Genomic DNA, 23,595 nt, shown 5'->3' with positions numbered 1-23,595 from the left:
GACAAAAAGGGATCAAAGGTATCCAAATCGGCAAAGAAGAAGTCAAACTGTCTCTCTTTGCAGATGACATGATACTCTATATGGAAAACCCAAAGGAATCCACTCCCAAACTATTAGAAGTTATAGAACAATTCAGTAAGGTGGCAGGATACAAAATCAATGCCCAGAAATCAGTTGCATTTCTATACACGAATAACGAGACTGAAGAAAGAGAAATTAGGGAATCCATCCCATTTACAATAACACCAAAAACCATGCGTTACCTTGGAATTAACTTAACCAGAGACGTAAAGGACCTATATGCTAGAAACTATAGATCACTTTTGAAAGATATTGAGGAAGACATAAAAAGATGGAAAAATATTCCATGCTCATGGATTGGAAGAATTAACATAGTTAAAATGTCCATGCTACCCAGAGCAATCTACGCTTTCAGTGCTATCCTGATCAAAANGATCAAAATACCGAGGACATTTTTCAAAGAACTGGAACAAACAGCCCTTAAATTTGTGTGGAACCAGAAAAGGTCACGAATCGCCAAGGAAGTGTTGAAAAGGAAAAAACAAAGCTGGGGGCATCACAATGCCAGATTTCAAGTTGCACTACAAAGCTGTGATCACAAAGACAGCATGGTACTGACACAAAAACAGACACATAGACCAATGGAACAGAATAGAGAACCCAGAAATGGACCCTCAGCTCTTTGGGCAACTAATCTTTGATAAAGCAGGAAAAAACATCCGGTGGAGAAAAGACAGTCTCTTCAATAAATGGTGCTGGGAAAATTGGACAGCTACATGCAAAAGAATGAAACTTGACCACTCTCTCACACCATACACAAAGATAAACTCCAAATGGACCACTCTCTCACACCATACACAAAGATAAACTCCAAATGGATGAAAGACCTCGATGTGAGACAGGAATCCATCAAAATGCTAGAGGAGAGCATAGGCAGCAACCTCTACGACATCGGCCACAGCAACCTTTTTAATGACACATTTCCAAAGGCATGAGAAACAAAAGATAAAATTAACTTGTGGGACTTCATCAAGATAAAAAGCTTCTGCACAGCCAAGGAAACAGTCAAAAAAACTAAGAGGCAGCCTACGGAATGGGAGAATATATTTGCAAATGTCACAACAGATAAAAGACTGGTGTCCAAATTAGTTAATAAATAAAGAAAAAATAATGAAAACAAGCCTCTGGTGGGGGTAGGGAGTTGTGATCAGATAACTTGAGTCCACAAGAAAAAAAAGAAAGAGAACCAAAAATATAAATAAGGCTAATATGCTAATTGTAAATATATACTTGTTCTCCTCTCAGCTTCTTTGAAAGACATAAAATGTATAAAATAATAATCCATATTGTTGGCTTTGTAACATGTAATTGTACTGTGTATAACAATAATAGCATAAAAAGGAGAGAGAATGAGCTGTATAGGAGTAATGTTTATATGTATCACTGAAATTAAATTGATATAAATATGAAGCATTTTTTATGTTAATGTGCATATAGTAAGCCATAGAGCAACCACTAATAACTTAAAAAAGAAAGTGAAATTCATTGAAGGAATTAAAATATCACACTAGAAAATATTCACTTAGTGAAACAAAGTAGTAAAGGAGGAATAGAGAAAAAAACTATATAAAATATATGGAAAACAAAAACAGCAAGCAGAAATCCAGCTATACCAATAATGACATTAAATGTAAATAGACTATATCATATAATCAAAAGGTAGAGATTGTCAGATGGGGGGAAAATTCAGCGTTATGCTGTTTATACGAGATACAGTGTAGATTCAAAGACACAAATAGAGTAAAGAAGAAAGATGTAAAAATAAATCACACAAACAGCAACCACAAGAAAGCAGGAGTGGCTTACTAATATCAGACAAAATAGACTTAAAAACAAAAAATGTTACTAGAGATTAAAAAGGAACACTTCATAATGATAAAAGGACCAATTCATCAGGAGGACATAACAGTTATAAACAAATATGCGCTTAACAAATAGACCCAAAATACATAAAGGAAAACTGACAGAAATGAAGGGAGAAATAGACACGTCAGCAATAATACTCCACTTTCAATACATATAAGATTAACTAGGCAAAAGAGCAGCAAGGAAATAGAAGATAAACCACCTAGTTATAACAGATATCTGTAGAACTCACCAAATAACGCAGCTGAATACATATTTTTCTCAAGAGCACAAGGAACATTCTTTAGGCTAGATCATATGCTAAGCTGCTAAAAAAAAAATACCTCAGTAAGTTAAAAAAGATTAAAATCATACAAAGTATGTTCTCTGACCACAATGTAACAAAATTTGAAATCAGTAACAGAAAGAAGTTTGGGACATCCACAACTGTGAAATTTAACAACATACTCTTATATAGCTGATGTGTCAAGGAGAAATCAAAATACTTTGAGATGAGAGCATATTATGAGATGCAGCTAAAGCAGTGCTTAGTGGGAAATTTATAGCTGAATTGTCTAGATTTAAAAAGAAAATTTGTATTACTTTTTAAGAAGAAAAAAAGTTTGAAAAGGAGAACTCAAATCAGTAAGTTAATCTTTTACCTTAAGGCAGTGGAAGAAGAAGAGCAAACTAACCCCAAAGCAAACAGATACAAGGAAAATAATAAAGATTGGATTAGAAATTAATCAAATAGAGGATATGAAAACAATAAAATGAATGAAACTAAAAGTTATGAAAAGAGAAACAAAATTGACAAACCTTTGGTTAGACTGACCAAGGAAAACGGAAGAAGACTCAAAATAGTAAAATTGGGAATGGAAGAAGGGCCATTAATACTGATGACAGAATTTAAAAAGGTCATAAGAGAAAACCATGAACAAATGTATGCCAAAAATTAGGTAACTTAGATGAAATAAATTCCTAGAAAGCCACAAACTATTAGAAGCGACTGGAAGAAATACAACATCTGAACAGACCTATAACAAGAAGATTGAAGAAGAAGTAGTAATAGTAGGAGGAGGGGGAGGAATGGTAGTAGTAAACTAACCACAATGAAAAGCCCAGACCCAGATGACCTCTGTAGTTAATGCTACCAAACATTTAAAGAGGGATTAATACCTGTCTTCACAAATGTCCAAAATATAGAAGAGGAAGAAACACTTTGCAACTAATTTTATGAGGCCAGTATTATCTCAATACCAAAACCAGACTAAAATATCAAGATAAAACAAGAAAACCATAGACCAATATCTCTTATGAATACAAACACAAGAATCCTCAACAAAATACTCTCAAACTGAATCTAGCAACAAATTAAAAGGATCATACACTGTTGCCAAATGGTATTTATCCCAGGAAAGCAAGGGCAAGTGAAAATCAATTAATATACCTTATCAGTCATGAATACCCTTATTCAGAAACCATATTATCAACTTGGTAGACATAGAAAAAGCATTTGACAAAATTAAACACTCCTTCATGATAAAAACACTCAAAAAAGTGGGAATAAGTGAACTTCCTGAAAATCAAGAACCTAAAACTCAAGAGCCTTTCTTTCCCCCTAATATCAGAAACGAGGCAAGAATATCCACTTTCACCCTTTTATTCAACATTGTAGGCAAGAAAAGAACATAAAAGACCTTCACACTAGAAAGGAAAAATAAAACCTGTGTTTACAGATGACATGATCTTGTAAATAGAAAATCCTAAAGAATCCACTAACAAGCTATTTGAACAAATGAACAAGTTCAGCACAGTTGCAGGAGGCAACTGAGGTCATTTGTATGAGCAACATACAAATTCTGCACACCTGCAGTGAAAAATCCGAAAACGAAATTTAAAAAACAATTCCATTTACATTACAATAAAAACACTTAGGAATAAATTTAGCATTAAAGAAGTGCAAAACTGACACTCTGAAAACTACCAAATGTTGTCTAAGGAAGTGAAAGAGACCTAAGTAAATAAAAAGATCCCATGTTTATGCGTTGAAAGACTTAATATTATTAAGATGGCAATACTCCCCAAACTGATCCACAGATTGAACACAACCTCTCAAAATTCTAGTTGATTTCTTTGTAGAAATTGACAAAGTGACCCTAAAATTCCCAGGGAGGTCAAGGAACCTTGGAGTAGCTGTATAACGATTTTGAAAAGGAAGAATTAAGTTTGGTAAGACTCAACACTTGCCAATTTTAAAATTTCCTACAAAGCTACAGTAATCAAAGTGTGGTATTGGAATAAAGACAGACATATAAATAAATAGAATGGAACTGAGTGTCCAGAAAGAAACCCTCACAGTCAATTTACAGTCAATTGATCTTTCAACAAGGGTGCCAATGAGGAAGAAATAGTCTTTTTAATTAATGGTACTGGAACAACTGGATCGCCAATTTCGTATGGGCTTGTATGCGGTTGAACCCATATCTCACGTCATGTACAGAATTAATTCAAAATGGATCAAAGATGAAAAGTAAGAGCTGAAACTATAACTTTCTTAGAGGAAGACGGGTAAATCTTTGTGACCCTGGTTTTGGCAATGGTTTCTTAAATATGATATCAAAAACACAAGCAACTAAAGAAAAAAACAGATAAATTGGGATTTCTGGGAGTGTGGAGCAGTGAAGATGTTTTAAAATTCCATGTGGTGATAGTTGCATAACTCTGAATATACTAAAAACCATTGATTTTTACGCTTCAGATGGGTGAATTTCATGGTATGTGAATTATATTTCACATAAAGAAAATCAAAAGAGGCAAAAAAAACTTTAATAAACACTTCACTAAAGAAGATATAAAAATGTCTAATAAGCCATGGAAAGATACCAAATATTTTTATTCAGGAAAATGCAAATTAAAACCATAATGAGATACCACTACACACTGAACAGAACAACTAAAATTATAATGACTGAGCGTACCAAATGCTTACATTATAGACGTTCCCACTGACGTCATATCCCAGCCACGGATGTAGGGTACCTGCCGCATAAGGGCTCCAGGTATACCACAGCTCCTGCCATGAGAGCCCTTTGGCAGCTTCTGTAGGGCTTTACGACTCTGAATATCTGGACTGCTGCATAGAGTTGGCTGTTGACCTTGTGAAGCCACATACCTACAGATAAAACATGTTTATTTTTGAAAGTCAGGTCTTCACTTTTGGCTCCTGGTCTATTCCAAAAGTAGAAATATGCTACTTGATGTTGTTTTAGGTTTGTTTTCTTCGATTTGTAGTTCCTTTTTCTGTCTTCCCAGTAAATGGAGAATAAACCACTGTCTATGTTCCAAGCCACAACAATCCACTTTGTTACTATTCCCATTGTATGGACAAAAACCTGCAGCTGCAGCTGAGAGAGCTCAGAACACAGTGAAACCATTGTCTAATCCAGGTCTGTGAGTTACAAAGGCCAGGTCCTGTGGACTGTATTCAGGTGCCCTAAAGAGAAGAGTGCATGGGATTCTTTTTACAACACGCTTGCTTTGAGTTTCAGGGTAATTTTTTTCAGAGTCCGTTTAGTATTTATTCCACTGTAAAGAGTTTGTGTTTAATTAATAATATATCTATTAAGTGCTTACTGTATGTGGGTACTGTTTGTAGAGGTGAATACATTGATTTGGACTTTAAAAAGCTCAGAGTATAGCAGAGAGAGCAACGGTGAAAATAAACATTTTCAATACAGCAAGATAATTGCAGTGGTTTGAAGTCTTTAATAAGTACAGTGGCTAACAAAAAAGGAATTGATCAACTCTGCTGGAGTGGTTATTGAAGATGAGAAGACTGCGTAGGACATTCAAGGATGGGTAGGAGTTTGTCAGTTGGTCAGCTGACCTGTGGGTGTCTACTTCTGTGTCATGACTAACTGTGGAAACCATTTATGCATAAACATCAGCGTTAGATTTAAGCAAATAACTACTTAAAGGTAGAAAAAATTCATTGTTAGTTGGCAGGAATGCTGTGTTCCTTTACACCTTTTTAATAATTAGCTTTGTGTTAAGATATAATTAAAACCTCTTAGCAAAATACAGAAGCCTTAGAGGGGGCAATGCTTTTTACTGGCATACGCTTGGTAAAATACATTGCAAAGCAACCAGCTATTAGAGTTCTTTAATTCTGTTGCATCTGCTTTTTGGAATTTAAAGTTAAACAGACAAGATGAAACAAATTTGCAAGTTTATGAAGATTTTGTTTTGTTCTTTTTTCAAACTGTGCTGAACTTGACAAACGAATATACTTGGGATACATGCTTTTCAAGTTTTTAGGAGGAAAGCTTTAAACTACATCTGTGACTGTTTTCAGGGTCTACATTGTTTCTCACACATAAATGTGTGTTAAGGTCACAGTGGTTAGTTTCTAATGAAACTATCAGTTTGTCAGTAAATGTCTTATTAGAGCTGATTATGAACACAATTATGTTATTGTTTTTATTATTGTTGTTATTTGGCTCCCTTATGTATTTCTCACTGTAGCCTTTTTTTTTTAAAGATTTATTTATTTATTTATTTGAGAGAGAGAGAGAGAGAGCATGCACGTGAGTCGGGGGAGGAGCAGAGGGAGAGGGAGAGAGAGAATCCCAGACTCCCCACGGAGCATAGAGCCTGACGCAGGGCTGGATCTCACGACTGACCGGGAGATCATGACCTGAGCCAAAACCAAGAGTCTGATGCCCAACTGACTGAGCTACCCGGGTGCCCCTCGCTGTAGCCTGTTTTGTCTTTCATTTCATTATTCCTCTTGGAATAAATAGGGCAAATTGAGAGGGAAATGGGAGTTTTTCAGTTTCAGGTGTTTGACTCAGCCACATTGTGCCACTTTTCCTTTTGAACTGTGTGGAGCAATAAGGCTACCTACTATCTAATATACATTTTTGAAAAGGTGCATAGAAAATTCTAGAAAATGGGGAACCTGCTTAGAAATAGTGACTGACAGCTATTACAAAGGAAGAGCTGGGATTTTTGTTTGTGTTTTGTTTTGTTCTGTTCATTTTTTATCTTAGTATGACAGTGGCTGATGTCTTGGTACCCCACAGCAAGTTAAGTATTATATGGTGATGGCAGAGGTTCCTGATACACTGCATTTGTGGAAACACATTTAAATATATGTAGATATCATGTAGTAGTTTTAATGGCAATAATCTATGCAAATCCATTTGATTGCAGCATAGGGATAGTCATTATCTTACATAACTGTATTACTATGTAAATTTAGTAATATGTTCCAGATGAAACTGTATATTATACACAAAGAAGTGTGCAAAAATAATATATTAAAATCAGTGCCTTCTGGTTAATCCAAAATGATTAAAAGGGAATACTACCTTAAGTTTATGAATACGAGTCAAAGAAAGAAAAAAATATATTTCATTTTTAGATTATATAAATGGTGGAGAACTTTTTACTCATCTTTCTCAAAGAGAGCGTTTCACAGAGCATGAGGTGCGGATCTATGTTGGAGAGATCGTGCTTGCCCTCGAACATCTCCACAAGGTAAGATGCTCAATCTTTGGGAGTTCTTTTTTGAAAAAATCTGTTAATTGAGGTAATGCTGGAGCTAAAAGAGCTAATGTTTTCAAACATCACTGTCTTCGTGGAGGTTGTGAAGGCACACTTACACACTGTGGCCAATTTTCTCAATTCTGTAGTTCCCTTTTTAAAAATCTACTTTTTTTTTTTTTGGTAGTTTCCTGTGATACAGATTAAAAAGGTAGAACCTGAGCAATTCTTTGGTTTTATTCATGAAAAATCCTAATGCTTATTACTAAGTATCATTAGAATAAAAGCTTTTCATTCTTAAGATAACCTTTAAAATGAAATCACAAGTCATAATATGTATTTCCTTAATTGTGACTTACTCCATTGCAGACTGCCTGTGTGTCTGCAGGGTGTATTTCCTGATAGGTTGGAGAATATGAAAGAAGCACCTGCCATGCAATCCAGCTACCCCACTGTCCCACTCCGGTTTGCCTTTGCCTGTGTTTTGTCCCCAGGGCCCTCCCTTGCTCCCTCTCCCTCCCTCTTTCCTCCAGTGCCTCCCTGTAGCGTGAACTCAGTTGCTAAAAAGTTTAAGTGGAATTCATGTCTGCGATGCTGTTTGAACTCCATTAAAATCAGTTTGAACTTAAAAAATGCATTTTATTTCACATACTATTAATCTTGATACAAGAAATTTTGGGATCACGCCCTGAGCCGAAGGCAAACGCTTAACCGCTGTGCCACCCAGGCGCCCCTGCAAAGTTTTTTGAACTTAACAAGGAAGCATTTTTATAGAAGCAGTCACTGTGTAGACTAGGTGTGTGTGTATTTCCTCAGAAATAGAAAGCACTCGAGTTAATTTTCTTCAAAGTATGTGAGACCACGAGACCAGCATGACTTGAGTCATACATTAGGATGAGACAGGTACATCATAGAGCCACTGTTCATCGTGAATTCAGATCCTGCACTGGATTAGGGGTGAACAGAGATTAAAGTGGTGATTGTGGAGCACAGACAAGGGTGGAGAGAGATGAAGGGAAAAGGCAAGGAAGAAGGAGGACATTTTTAAAGGGGCAGGGAGACTGGAATTACAAGATGGAGGAAATGGACCTAAGGGACTGTGAGAAAAGATGGAGAGAAGATACTAGCAGGGAAGGAAGGGATCAGGAACAGGAGATAACTAGCCCAGAGCAGAGCCTAGACTGGGCCCGCAGGGGCTGGGAGTCAGAGTAGGAATCTGAAGAGGAGTGGATGAATAATGCATAAGAACGGGGGGAAGAGAAAAAGCCCCAATGGGCATGGGGGGGGTGGGACTGCAGTGCTTGGAGAGAAAGGACAGAGGAGCAGGAAGGGAGGGGACAGACACCCCATTCCCTTGGGTAGGGTTATCATGTGGTGGTCAGCTTTTGCCTGTGAGTAACTCTGTGGGATATACGGTAGTTAGGACATCTTCATACATGAGCCAAATTGAGCCCAGGAATAGGCTGAAAATATCTTTGAGTTTTATGCTTAGGGGTATTAGATGTAAGTTTTTATAATATAAAAATGGTGGTGGAAATCACCATAAAGACCAGAGTAAAAACAAAACAAAGCTCCTATGGGTAAGCTAGGAAACTCATTTTTGTGTGAAAGCTTTAATTCCACTAATTCTGTTTATTAAAGGAAAATCCATGAATATCTGTTATTATTAAAACAGGGTAATCAGAACCACAGAAGGAGAGAATATGGTGAATACTGGATATACACGTAGTTGATATGGAGTGAAAGTAATATAGCAAATCAGACCTCAGCTAAGTTTCTCTTGATCTTACTACCCTAAAGAGAGAAAAACAAAGAGAACATAAGAGATATTAAGCCAGTAACATTAACCTTGATATAGCTGCTAACATTGAGTTTTCTGGGAAGAGATAAAAATGGAAGTTTACTTGAAAGTGATGAGGTAAAGCAGATAGTAAATGATTTATTTCTAAAATTGCTTCCAAAGAGTTTCTTTAAAAAAAGTCACACTGGTTGTTGGATGCTTGTGAGGCTTCAAGTCAAATGTCTGTTCAGTAGATTACTGTCTTTCTTTCCTGTAGAGCACTGAAGTTCTGGGAGGAAAATTGCCTTGCATTTTTCCTTTTGTAATTTGTTGTTTCAGTTTTAAGAAGTTATTATGAATCTGCTTTTTCATATACTTAATGTTGTGGAAAGCAGTGTTTCTAAGTTTAAAAACATTTAATTCAGGCTGACATAACATGAAATGTGCAATGCACATCTATTAGGAACTTCTTGTATGACTTGTTTAGATTTATTTAGCTGAAGAAATAGGTGGAGTGTTTTACTATAAAACTTACATGCAAAACAAAATGGAAGGATATATACATATTATCTAATTGACTTATTTCACTTATTTAGAACTAATGATCAGCTAAAATTAACCTATGATCTTCAGCCTTTGTGTTTAGGGGCCTATTATTCAACAAATCTTTATTAATTACCTATTTGACACTGTACAAGATACTAGACAAATGCATGAAAAGTGAAAAACAGTTAGGGTATGGTTATATCGAGACAAGCAGGAAATACCTAGAAAATATCAGTTATTTTTAGGTAAGTACAATGTATTTTTAGGTAAGTGAAGGAATAAAAACAAAGACATGACCAGTGTGGGATCTGGTTGGTCAGGAAGTGTCTGAATCCGTTAGGAAGTGATAGACATGAATTGGCTCAAAGTATCTGAAGAAGATCATCTGCAGTGAGGATTAAATACATCCAGAAGATAGAACAGGAAGAATGGAGTTGACAGTAGTCAACGGAGACACCCCACAGAAGCTGGTCCAGTGGGAATGGATCTTCGTTACACAGAGAAGGAAGACATGGTAGGAGAGGTCCAGGGAGCCCAGCAGATGAACCATGAGATGGACAAATTCACATTGGCCCTAGCCAGTGACTAAGAGCGATTATAGCATCCTGAACAGGAGAATCCTTTTTTTTTTGGTTTGTTTTTAAGGTGAATAAAGACTTTCCTAATCCATTTTTTTGAAATTGTTATTTGAAAATGGGTGTTTGTTTGTTTGTTTTTACAGTTGGGAATTATATACCGTGACATTAAGCTTGAGAACATTCTACTTGATTCTAATGGCCACGTGGTGCTGACAGATTTTGGTCTGAGTAAGGAGTTTGTGGCTGAAGAAGTGAGTATTAATATTTTAATTTGAAGTCAGTAACAACAGAATGTAAACAATGATAAAAAATTAGTTATAGAATAAGCATATTTCAGGAAAGTACCATATGGATTATGGATTTTTGTGCAGGTTTGCCCAGGGGAACATCTTGACATGAATGACTGTTAAGATTTTTAACTTAAAATTACCATCTTGTTAGAATTGCAGTAAATCTTTAATGGCTATATCAGAATTCCCCAGTTTTAAACAAAGCTGTGCATTTAACTTTTGCTATAAAATATAACTGAAAAATGTACATAATCCTTTGGGTCCTTGAGGAGAATTATGGCTTAGTTGGTAACCAATAGAGAATTACAAAATGAAGGACACAGAGTTTACATTGTATTTACAAAGTGGCCCATGTCCTGATGGCCCTTTGAATTCACTTGACAAAAATGACAAGGATCTACTAGACAGCTTCTTTAATACCCTGCTGTTTTTGTTCATATGAACTAAAATGTAATAGGTAATGTGCAGATTTTAAATATGGGAGACTTTGCATTTTCAGTATTGATTAGTACTTGTTTACTATGACAAATGCATTTAATGACATTTTAAAGTGTACATCTACTATTTCTAATTAAATACTACTTACATAGCAGTTGTAATAAAAATTATATTTTTAATTCTACTGGTTATGCAAGATAACGAAGTAAATTTGAATGCCAGCTCATTTTTATCTAAGAAATTATTGGTATAGGATACAGAATTACAGTGAAATTTTTGTAGTGAAGGACTTTGTGGTTGTAAAACATCATTCTTGAGTTCCACATGAGGTGTGTCTGTTTCTGATTGTTTGCTTTTTTCAATATTGCCAAAGCAGTCCCAGGTGAATTTCATAAGTGCTGAAATTATAAAACTAAAGATCCCAGTTTTTTATCATATCCATATTCATTCAGTTCACTTATTCAATAAATATTTATTGACCACCTCTACTATGCTTGCTTGGTACTGGATAATGCAATGATGAAGAAGGTGGAAATGATATCTGCCTTCATGAAGTTGTGGTTGTAATTATATTGATTATCTCTGATAGAAAGAAATCGTAGTTATAAAATAGATGAATTTTTGAGGAATATATTTCAAAATCTGATTTTTAAAGCTTATTCTCCTTTGTAAAACTTTTCGTGGCAACTTCAGTAAAATGTGACAGGTTAAATATGTTTACCATTGCTTCCTCATTAAACCCACTATGCACAAGTAAGGGAGTAAAATAGGCATGTACTCAAAAGAGAAGGAAGAAAATAGCAACCAAATTTTGGAAGACGAACAGCAGGAAATCTAGTTGTAACCTATGTAGCCTTCCTGGTCACAGTTGAATCCTAAGCTAGTAACATGAGAAGCCCCAAAGCAAGCTAATTTGCACCTCTGGCTCCCAGACAGGGTCAGGAATTGGGGGCACCTGGTGTCCCTCAAAGTAGGAGCACAGGAGATATGGTTGCAGGTCTGTATAAGAAGCAGGGAGCCCCCTCAGATCTGCCATCTACCTGATTCACCTAGGCAACCAGGCTTTCTTTACCTTCAGGGAAGACTGAAAGGGTTAACTAGAACGACTGGATCCAGGGATACTGGACTAAAGGTGAGGACACAACAAGGAAGCTTTAGTGGTTGAGGTGAAAAATGACATAGGGAGCCATGGAGCTCCCATGGCCTTTCTGCCTCTTCATTCTGAGAACATGGCTTCATAGACAGGAGTTTGGAGGATTCCTTTCTGAGAAACTGAGAGCAGAAACTCTGCAGATGCTCTCAGGTAGTAGTGTTGCCAGTGAACTAGGCCGGCCAGATCTTTCTACAGAGATGTCTGTGACTTGAAAAGCCCGGCAGATGCCACAGAACCATATTTGTGATGAAGTCACCATTTCTTTTTCTATTTTGATTTCACTATATTTCAATGTAGTTTTTTGTGTCTGTATTCCAATGTGATTATAGTTTCGTCTGTCATACTATGCATTTAAAAACATTGTTTTGAGAAGGGGTCTATGGGCTTCAGCAGATGGCCAAAGGATCCTTGGCATGTGAAGCACGCCTGCATAGAGAGATTTGGTGACCACCTTCTCCTCTTTCCTTGGAACCGTCCTGCATTAGCTCATTCACTCCATCAGTATTTGTTGAGGGCCTTCTCCATACTAGACGTTAGGCTAGGTTCTGGTAAGACACCGATGGAAAGAATCACTTAGTGACTCCTGTATTTATGGGTACATGTGGCTGATCATATTGCAGACTTTGGCCCTGGGAAACAGCAAAAATAAACAAAAGTCAAACATGAATCAGAGTTGCTGAGTTTTAATACAGAAATACAAATTAATCAGAAATGCCATGTGATTAAATCTGACAGGTCCCTCCTCACAACAGAGACTTGTGTGTTCTGTTAATCATGTCAACAGCTCCTCAACGAGGGAACAAAGGGAGTTCTTGTCAGATACCATAGGTTTTGAACACTTAGTTGTTTAGGTGCAAAAATGAAATATTGGGTGAGGGGGGTACCTGGGTCTCTCAGTCAGTTAGGCATCCACCTCTTGGTTTGGCTTAGGTCATGATCTCAGGGTCATAAGATTGAGCCCCATGTCGGGCCCTGGGCTCAACTCAGAGTCTGCCCGAGATTCTCTGCCTTGCCCTCTGCTGCTCCCCCTCCTCTCTCTCAAATACATACATAAATAAAATCTTTTAAAAAAATGAAATATTGGGATTCAATCTGAAGTGGAGAAATGATTTATAGATTTTGCTATTATTCACTGAATACAGCCTAGCTGCATTTAATACGGTTATGTGTTAGGGTCTGTGTCATTAAGCTTTCCACTTTCATCTCTTCCCCTCAGACCACCAGCTCATTTTTCCTCTTCCCATGGAGGACATACTGTCACACTAGGCTTCAGGTTTAACTCTCAGGGCTGGGGTGGGAGCTACCCCTCTCTGACACCCCTACAATAGGATCTAGTGGTTCTTTGCTCCCCTAGTTCCACCCAGCACCTGTTCCGCAAGTTTCCCTGCCTAGACTCTTTCCACCTTAAATATATTCCCACCAAACAATTTCTGTTTTGATTAGCAAGCATTCCTTTTTGGTTTCACATGTCACCCTGACTCCCTTATATCAAAATACCACCTTTCTTGGAATGAGTCTCTTTTTTGTCATTGGTTTTCAGTTTAAACTCTAGTTTAAGGAGTCTCCTCCTTGGTTTCCAGTGTATACAGAGAGATTCTATAGCTTCAGCTCCAACTGCCCTCTCTCCTCTTCCTCTTGGACCCTTTTGTCACCATTTACGCATGTCTAGTCACTCCTGTTTTAAAATTTTAAAGATAGAGGGATGGATGGATGGATGGATGGATGGATGGATGGATGGATGGACTGACTAATAGATAAACAGGATCTATCTCAGAATTCCATATTCCTTTCCAGCTCTTGTGCTGTTTTTCTCTGTCAATATTTGTCTACACACTCTCTTTACTTACCCACGTGTCACTCCTTAATCTACTCCAGTTTGGCTGGCACACTTACCGACTGACTGTAAGCCTTCTTGTCAAGGTCACTATTGACCTTAGTTTTAGATACTTTTTAGTCCTTTCTTACTTGACTACCTAGTAATGTTGAACTGGATATTGCCTCTTGCCTTGGCTCCTGTGACACCACACTCCCCTGGCTTTCCTTCTCTCTGTCATTGTCTTTTGCAGGCTTTTCCTCTTCTACCCGAGGGTTCCTCACAGTTCAATGCTAAGTACTCTTGTCTCTTTATGTTCTACTCTCTCCTTTATGCGGGTGATTCCTAAAAATGTATGGCAACCCTGACCTCTCTTCTGGGCTCCAGGTCAAAACATGTTTGTAATGGGGCGCCTGGGTGGCGCAGTCGTTAGGCGTCTGCCTTCGGCTCAGGGCGTGATCCCGGCGTTTTGGGATCAAGTCCCACATCAGGCTCCTCTGCTGGGAGCCTGCTTCTTCCTCTCCCACTCCCCCTTCTTGTGTTCCCTCTCTCGCTGGCTGTCTCTGTCACATAAATAAATAAAATCTTAAAAAAAAAAATGCTTGTAATGTTTTGCCCTGTGATGCTCTCATAGACTCCTTGAGCTCAACATTTCCAAAGCTGAACTAATCTTCCCCCACCCAAATAGGCTTCTCTTTCAGTATGTTGCAGTTTTGTGTTACAAATTCTGCCCTCATTGGATCTGGGAAATGTATTTCTATTAATTTTTAGGAATTTACTTAGTGTAAAAACATATACTTTTTAAATAACAGTTAAAGTGTCTGCTCATGGTGTAATAGTCATCTCTCTTTGTATTCATTAATGGAATAATTGAACAAATATTAATTAAGTACTATGTGTCAGATATTGTACTTAGACCCTAGAAATATAGTGGTGAACATAACAAATTCCTTGTCCTAATGAGCCTGTGTTCTAGAGGTATTTGTCAAATATACATATAATTAATTATTTCTAGATTATAGTTTGCTAAACTGGATTGTACACAGGATAAAATTGGTTTATTTTAGAAATCTTTAAAATCTTTTATATGATAATGAGCACTTTACAAACTTGATACTTTTCATATGTGGTTTTCTCAATCATAGAATTTGATAAATCCCTTGAGATTCTGAGAATAAAAGAAGACATTTCTAAATATTTGCAGGCTAGTCTATGTCCTTCATAGGATCTCTTAAGAGTACAATTCAGCAAACATTTGTTGAGTTCTGAACTGTGAGTCAGACAGTCTGCTGGTATTGGGTATATGAGTCAACACTGAAGACTTTAAAGACATTTATTTTTAAAGGGGGTCTGTTTTTACCTGTTTATAAACAAATAATGTCAAAATGATGCATTAATGTCCTATTAGTTACCCTATACTTACATATGGCATATGCATTCTGTGTTTTCATAATTTCACACTGAACATTTAAAAATATCACAACAGATTATTAATGTGAATCTACAGGTAGCTAAATAAAACTAGCAGAAAAATAATGTCCCCAACACTTAAAATAGAAGTAGCTCAACTAATTACAACATATTGCCACAGTAGCTATACTTTAAAGGAAAGGCCTGTGGATTAATGACTATTTTCTCTCTCCAGAAAATAGAAAAATGCACTTTTTCTTAGTTATGAAGATGTTATTCATTAATTAATTTTTTGAACATATAAGTGGCCTTTGTGTATAATGGATAGAACGTGTATTAAGGGAAGAGGATCTTTTTCAGGCCTCCCCTCTGTAGCTGTGTGACATTGGGCAAGCCCTAGTCATTAGCCCTTCTTAGTCTTAGTTTCTTCATCTGTAAAATAATAGCTGTCATATCTAATTTATAGGATCATCGTATCACACAATGAGTTGATGCTCATGAAAGTATGTTCTAAAATGTGAAGCAGTAAATAAATGTCAGTTTCTACTTATAAGACATACTGTTCAAATTTTAGATTACCAGGAACAAAACTAAAATATACAAATGAGAATCTTAAATTACTCTCCTTTTTCTTATTTGTAGGAAAGTTTTAAATTATGCCTCTCTTTAGTAAATGTCTAGCTAATAATATCATTTGCAGTATTCTGTTGTGACATGTATATCTCCAGATGCCTAGGTGAGGTTCAGGATCCATAAAGAGCATGTTTGCTTTAGGAGTCAGATAACCCTACTCTCTACGGAAGCTTTTTAGTTTCTTCTGTCCCCTTCTTCAATTGATTCATAGTGACATATGTTGATGATTCTTTTCATTTGCATATGCTCCTAAAGAATGTATTAGGTTGGGACACCTGGGTGGCTCAGTGGGTTAAACGTGTGCCTTCGGCTCAGGTCATGATCCCAGGGTCCTGGGATCAAGTCCCACAGTGAGCTCCTTGCTCAGCAGGGAGCCTGCTTCTCCCTCTGCCTGTGCGTTACCCCTGCTTGTGCTCGCTCGCGTTCTCCCTCTGTCTCTCTGACGAATAAATAAATAAAATCTTTAAAAAAAAAAAAAAGAAATGTATTAGATCTCTGTAAATAAATCCTATCAGTCGTTCATCAAAATCAGTGACTCTGGGATAATTTTAGTTATTTTAGGGTAAACGTTGAGATGGAAGTGTTGGGAAAACAGGAGATCTAGAAACCAGTCAGAGCATTTTTCCATTACCCCAATCTTTCTTCTACTTAAACAGTATTACAGTAAACAGATGCTAGCACATTAGTTTCAACCATTTGTTTGTAAAGTTCTTCTGCCCCATCCTGGACTGGATCCCTTACGTTTGGACAGGAGGAGGGGAGAGAGACAGACAGGGCTTTGCCCTCAGATGTCTGCCTCATAGATTCCTTTGTTACTTTTCTTATGGTAGAAATTATTGGCTCTGATAAGATTTATTGTAATACTCTTTCTAACTGTAAGGCAAGTTCAACAGACAAGTTCAGAGGGCAGGTTTAATGTAAATGACATCACAGAGCAAGCAGGGACAACTTTTGAGTGGAGATTCTTTTCACAGAAACTTCTATAATATATTCCATTTGTTCAAATCAGGTTAAATATATATAATTTTTATTTACTTGAAAATTATATTTAGCAGTCACATTATTCTATATTAATATAAATGTATTAATCTGAAAATAGATTATTTTTATCTATTTTCCATGAAAAAGGGGGAAATTACTTAAAACCCATGCTGAATGTCAGGGACTTTCAAACCCTTAAGGGGAATTTAGCAAAAAATATTCTGAAATATTAACTGATATTGCATAAGTGTGATTAATTAATGTTTGTATCTTCCAAATTTCTTTTTAATTTTTTATATTATGAAATATTTAAATAATAAAAATATTTAAAGATGATATAACAGAATCTGTGCAGCCACTATTCACATGTACAGTTATCAACATTTTGCATTGTTTCCCACTCATTCAGCAAATATCAGTTGAATGTCTTCTGTGATCCACACATTGTTCTATCTGGTATTGGAATCTAACAATGAACAAAATAGACAAAAATCTTTACTCTAGACAGGGAGGCAGCCAATAACAAGTAAATAAGTAAAATATGTATGAAATATGTTAGATAGTGGGAAGTTGCAAGAAGACAAATACACTAGGAAAAGGTTGCACTTTTTTTTTTTTTTTTAAAGAGGGGGCAGGGGTCACCTGGGTGGCTCAGTTGTTAAGCATCTGCCTTCGGCTCAGGGCGTGATCCCGGTGTTCTGCTATCGAGCCCCACATCAGGCTCCTCCACTGGAAACCTGCTTCTTCCTCTCCCACTCCCCCTGCTTGTGTTCCCTTTCTTACTGGCTGTCTTTACCTCAGTCAAATAAATAAAAACTCTTTTAAAAAAATAAAAATAAAAAAATAAGAAAGAGGGGGCAGGGAGGGGTAAGAGGAGGGTGAGAATCTTAAGCAGGTTACATGCCCAGCGCAGAGCCCAACATGGGCTCGACCTCACAACCCTGAGATCATGACCTGAGCTGAAATCAAGAGGACTGAGCCTCCCAGGTGCCTGAAAAAGTTGCACTTTTAAATCAGATCCAGGAATGGTCTTGCTGAGAAAGTGACAGTTGAGTAGAAACATGAAGGAAGTGAGAGTGTGAGCCATATCAGTATCTTAGGAAAGAGATTTTTAGGCAGAGAGATCAGCTGGTTTGAAAGATCCGAGGTGGGAATATGCCTGGGCTGTTTGTGGAACAATGAGGAATACAGTTTAAGTGTATAGAATGAGTGAGGCTCAGAACAGCAGGAAGTAAGGGCGTGGAGGTGGTCATATGGAAGAAGGATTGTATAGATCATGCAGGGCATTGAAAACTGTTGTGAGGACTGTGACTTCTTTTAGTGAAATGGGGGCCATTAGAAAGTTTTGAATAGAGGAGTGAGATGATCTGACTTAATTTAGAAACGTAATTCTGTTTGCCAAGCATGGTATTCTTGTAGTGGGACAAGTCTAGAGACATGGAGACCAGTTAGGAAACTGTTGCTCTAATCCCAGCAAGAGATGGTAATGCTTTAGACCATGCAGTGGCAGAGTAATTTGTAATAAGTAGTCAGATTTTAGATGTATTTTGACATTAGAGGTAATGAAATTTCTTGATGGGTTGGACGTGGGTTGTGAGAGAGCAAGAGGAATCAGGGGATCCCTAAGGTCTATGGCCAGAATGGCCAAAAGGATGAAGTTGCTATCAACTAACATGGATTGGGCTTCTGATGGAAAGATTTTGGGTAGGTAGAAGAGTGCATTTGAGCAGCTTGAATTTGGGGTGACTATTAGACTTACAGAGATGTCCAGTGGGCAATAGGAGATCTGAGTCTGGAGTTTGGGGGAGAAGTCTCACGTAGAGATATAAATGTGGAATTTGCCAATATATAAGTAATATTTAAAATCATGAAAATGAAGGAGAGGGCCGTTAGGGTGGCTCAGTCTGTTAAGCATCTTCCTTGGGCTCAGGTCATGATCCTGGGGTCCTGGGATTGAGCCCCACGTTGGGCTCTCCACTCAGTGGGGAGTCTGCTTCTCCCTCTCACTCTCCCTCCGTGTTCTCTCTCCCTTCGTGTTCTCTCTCCCTTCTCTCAAATAAATTAATAAAATATATATTTTTAAAAAAGAAAATGGAGGAGAATATCAACAGAGTAAGTACAGATGGGAAAGAAAAAGGGACAAAGCTCTGAACCCCAGGCTACTGTGACATTTAGAGTAAAAAGAGGAGAAGGTGCCAGCAAAGAAGACTGGGAAAAAGGGATTGGGAAGCTGGAATAAAACAGGCAAGTGTGTTGCCTTAGGAGCCGAGTGAAGAAATGTTTCTAGGATGAACGCAATCAACTATGTCAAATACTATTGTTAGGTCAAATAAGGTTTGGACTGGAGATGGAGCGTTGGCTCAGTCTGAATCTCAGGAGAGAGAGAATGGGAATAGACATATTGTCCTCCACAACCTAAGGCAACTTTTGGGGTTTTCTGTAAAAAGGAATAGTGAAATCATGTGGGGAGGACAGCAGAGGATGGAGTGAGGTAGAGGTCTTTTTATTTTAAGGTGGGAGAAATGACAGACGTCATATGCTGGTTGACGCATTCTTGGAAAGGAAGTGGGGGTCAGTGTAATAATGATAGAAGGGGGAAGATTACCGAACACTGACCTTCGGAGGGATAAACTCAGTGCATAAGTGGGGAAGCCGCTTAACCAACTGAGCCACCCAGGCTTCCCATGTATAATATTCTTTTAAATGAATTATCCAGTTTACTTCTCCATTCTCCTGCTGAGATACATTTAGGCTTCTGTGTTTTCTCAGTGTTGCAAGTTTTTTCTGATATCATTGGTTTTCTGAAGTTCTTTAAATATTCTAGACACCTATCATTTGTAATTATATACTTTCTTTTCCAAGTCTTTCACTTGTCTTTAATGGTATTTTTCCCATCATCAGATTTGACATTTTAGTAAAATCAAATTTACTAATCTTTTCATATTTACAATGGATTATTTAAAAAAATTTTAATTGTGGTAAAATACACATAAAAATTATAGTCTAAACTATTTTTAAGTGTACAGCAATAGCATTAATTGTATTCACACTATTGTGCAGCGGGTCTCTAGAAATTTTTATCTTGCAGGACTAAACTCTATACCCACTGAACAACTCCCCACTTTTCCCTCCTCCTAGCCCCTGGCAACCACCATTCTACTTTCTGTTTCTGTGAGTCTGACTACTTTAGATACCTAACGTAAGTAGAATCATAGGGTATTTATTTTCGTGACTGGCTTACTTCAGTTAACGTAACGGCCTCCAGGTTCATTAATGTTGTAGCATGTGATGGAATTTCCTTCTTTTTTAAGGCTAATTAATATTATAATATATTATATATATCACACTTTATTCATCCACTAATGGACATTTGGGTTGCTTCCATTTATTGGCTATTGTGAATAATGTTGCATTGAACATAGGTGTACAAATATCTCTTTGAGGTAATGCTTTCAGTTCTTTTAGATGTATATCCAGAAGTAGAATTGCTAGATCGTATGATTGTATTATTTTCCCCCATGATAATTTTATTTGTAATTTTTTTTGAGGAGCATCCTTAATATGTCCCATAGAGGCTGCACCATTTTATATTCCCACCAACAATGTGCAAGGGTTCCAGTTTCTCCACATCCTCAGCTATACTTAGTATCTCTGCCTTTGTGATAGCAGGCCTCCTAATGGGTGTGAGGTGATATCTTATTATAGTTTTTATTTGCATTTCTTCCATGATTAGTGATGTCGAGCATCTTTTCATGTGCTTGTTGGTCTCTTGTTTATCATCTTTGGAAGAATGACTGTTGAAATTCGTTGCCTAGTTTTTAATCAGGTTATTTGCTTTTTTCTTGTTGAGTTGTAGTTCTTTTTATATTCTGGTTATTAACCACTTATCAGATATGTGATTTGTAAATTTTCTCTCCTATTCTGTAAGTTGTCTTTCCACTTTGTTTCCTTTGATGCAAGGAAGTTTTTGATATTGTCCCATTTGTCAGTTTTCGTTGCTTGTGCTTTCAGTATCATATCCAAGAAATAATTGCCAAATCAGTGTCGTGAAACTTTCCTTCTGTTTTTTCTTCTAGGAGTCTATAGTTTTAGGTCTTAGTTTTAGGTCTTCAGTCCATTTGAGTTAACTTTTGTATTTGGTGTGAAGTAAGGGTCCAGCTTCATTCTTTTGCATGCAGCTGTGCACTTTTCCTAGCATCATCTGTTGAAGAGACCATCCTTTGCTCATTGCATGGTCTCCACACCCTTGTTGAAGATCATTTGACCGAATGCACTGTCAGGTTTATTTCTGGGCTCTCTGTTTTGTTCCATTGCTCTATATGTCTGTCTTGATTCCACTACAAAGATGTATTGCTTACTGTAGCTTTGTAGTATGTTTTGAAATCAGGAAGTGTGACACTGCCAACTTTGTTCTTCTTCAAGATTGTTTTGGCTATTCGGGGTCCCTTGAGATTTCATATGAATTTTCATATTTTTTTTATTTTTGCAAAAAAATGCCATTGGGATTTAGAAAGGACATTGAATCTGTAGATTACTCTGGATAGTATGGACATTTTCACAGTATTACGTCTTCTAATCTACAAGCAGGTGATGTCTTTTCTTTTATGTCTGTCTTCCTTAATTCCTTTCACAATATTTTATCATGTTTCATTGTCAGGTCTTTTGACTTATTGGTTAAATTAATTCATAAGCACTTTATTATTCTTGATGCTATTTTAAATGGGATCTTTTCCCCTTAATTTTTTTTTGGATTGTTTATTGTTAGTGTAAAGAAATGTAACTGATTTTTGTATGTTGATACAACTGCAACTTTGATATATGTGCTTATTCTAACAGTTGTTTTTTGTGTGGAATCTTTAGGGTTTTCTACATATAAGATTATATCATCTACAAGCAGACATAATTTTATTTCTTCCTTTCAAATTTGGATGTCTTTTATTTCCTTTTCTTGCCTAACTGCTCTGGCTAGAGCTTCCAGTGCTGTATGGAATAGAAGTGGTAAGAGCAGCCTTACCTCGTTCCTGATCTTAGAGGAAAAGCTTTCAGTTTTTCACCATTGAGCATCATGTTTATTGTGGGCTTTTCATATATGGCCTTTACCATATGGAGGTAGTTTTTTTCTATTCCTTCTTTGTTGTTGAGTGTTTTTATCATGAAAGGGTGTTGAAGTTTGTGGGTTGCTTTTTCTGCATCAATTGAATTGATCATGTGGTTTTTGTTCTTCATTCTGTTAATGTGGTGTTTTAAATTGATTGACTTTCAAGTCTTGAACCATCCATGCATTCCAGGAATAAGCCTCACTCAGTCATGTCACACAAACCTTTTAACGTTCTCTTGAATTTGGTTTGCTAGTATTTAATTGGGATTTTTGTATCAGTCTTCATCAGAAATATAAGGTGGTCGTTTTCTTGCAGTATCTCTTGCCGACTTTGATATCAGGGTAATGCTGGCCTCATCCAATGAGTTTGGAAGTATTCTCTTCAGTTTTTTGGAAAATTGAGGAGGATTGGTCTTACTACTTCTTTGAATGTTTTGTTTTTTTTGTTTGTTTTTGTTTTTTGGGGTTTTTTTAGAATTTTCCCGTAAACCATCTGGTCCTGAGCTTTTCTGGGGGGAGGTTTTTGATTGTTGTTGATTTCATTCTCCTTACTGACAATGTGTCTGTTCAGATTTTCTATTTCTTCATGATTCAGTCTTAATAAATTGTATGTTTCTAGGAATTTATCCATTCTAGATTATCCAGTTTGTTGGTGTGTAATTGTTCATAGTAGCTTCTTATAATGTCTTCTCCTTCATTTCTGATTTTACTTATTTGAATCATCTCTCTTTTTTTTAAATCTGGCTAATATTTTTTCAGTCTTATTGATATTTTCAAAAAACCAACTCTTATTTTGTTAAAATTTTTCAATTGTTTTTCTGTTCTTGGTTTCATTTATTTCTAGTCTACTAATTTCTTTCCTGCTGCTAACTTTTGGTTTAGTTCTTCTTTTTCCAGTTCCTTGAGATGTAAAATTGGGTTGTTGATTTCTTTGAATTTTTTAAAACAAAATCTCTTTTGACCTCAATGCAGTAAAATATTTGCTTTTCTTTTGAAAATTAGCACATTAAAAATTTTAATTTACTAGGAATTAATTTTTGTATATAAAACAAATTGGGAATCTTATTTTATCTCTTTTTATAGATTAACCCAATTGACTAAACTATCATCAAATAGTCAGTTAAGGTAACTTCTGCCATATGCCAAATTCCTGTACATGCCTGGGAGTCTATTTCTATTCCTATTTCTCTTCATTCAATTCCATTTGTCTGGTTGCCTCGCTCTAAATCAAAATAAAAAATCTTAAAGGCTATGATTTTGTAGTAAGTCTTGAATCTGGAGAGGTGAGATGTTTCGCCTCTTCACTTTTATCTTACCATTCTCTCCTCCTTTCGTCTGACTCTTCACTGTAGTCTCTATTCTTGATCTTTTGTTCCTCCATGTGAATTATGGAATTAAA

The 23,595-nt window shown here is 36.7% G+C and overlaps 1 protein-coding gene across 8 annotated transcripts in view; it reads left to right on the top strand.

Annotated features, from left to right (window-relative positions):
• The window catches only part of RPS6KA5 (ribosomal protein S6 kinase A5), a 200,113-nt gene that overhangs the window by 101,139 nt on the left and 75,379 nt on the right, over positions 1-23,595 (top strand). For all 8 annotated transcript variants that reach the window (XR_004620273.1, XR_004620272.1, XR_004620270.1 and 5 more), the window contains exons 4-5: positions 7,355-7,470; positions 10,524-10,631. Coding sequence is in view for 2 of the 8 variants with exons in the window: in XM_034642631.1 (XP_034498522.1) it covers positions 7,355-7,470; positions 10,524-10,631 (224 nt within the window). In the remaining 6 variants the exon portion in view is untranslated. The remainder of the gene's footprint in view (positions 1-7,354; positions 7,471-10,523; positions 10,632-23,595) is intronic.

The sequence above is a fragment of the Ailuropoda melanoleuca genome, chromosome 14 (genome assembly GCF_002007445.2).
Source record: "Ailuropoda melanoleuca isolate Jingjing chromosome 14, ASM200744v2, whole genome shotgun sequence".
Lineage (NCBI taxonomy): Eukaryota > Metazoa > Chordata > Mammalia > Carnivora > Ursidae > Ailuropoda > Ailuropoda melanoleuca.
Note: the sequence above shows the minus strand (reverse complement) of the source record. Positions and strands in the feature narration are given on the sequence as shown.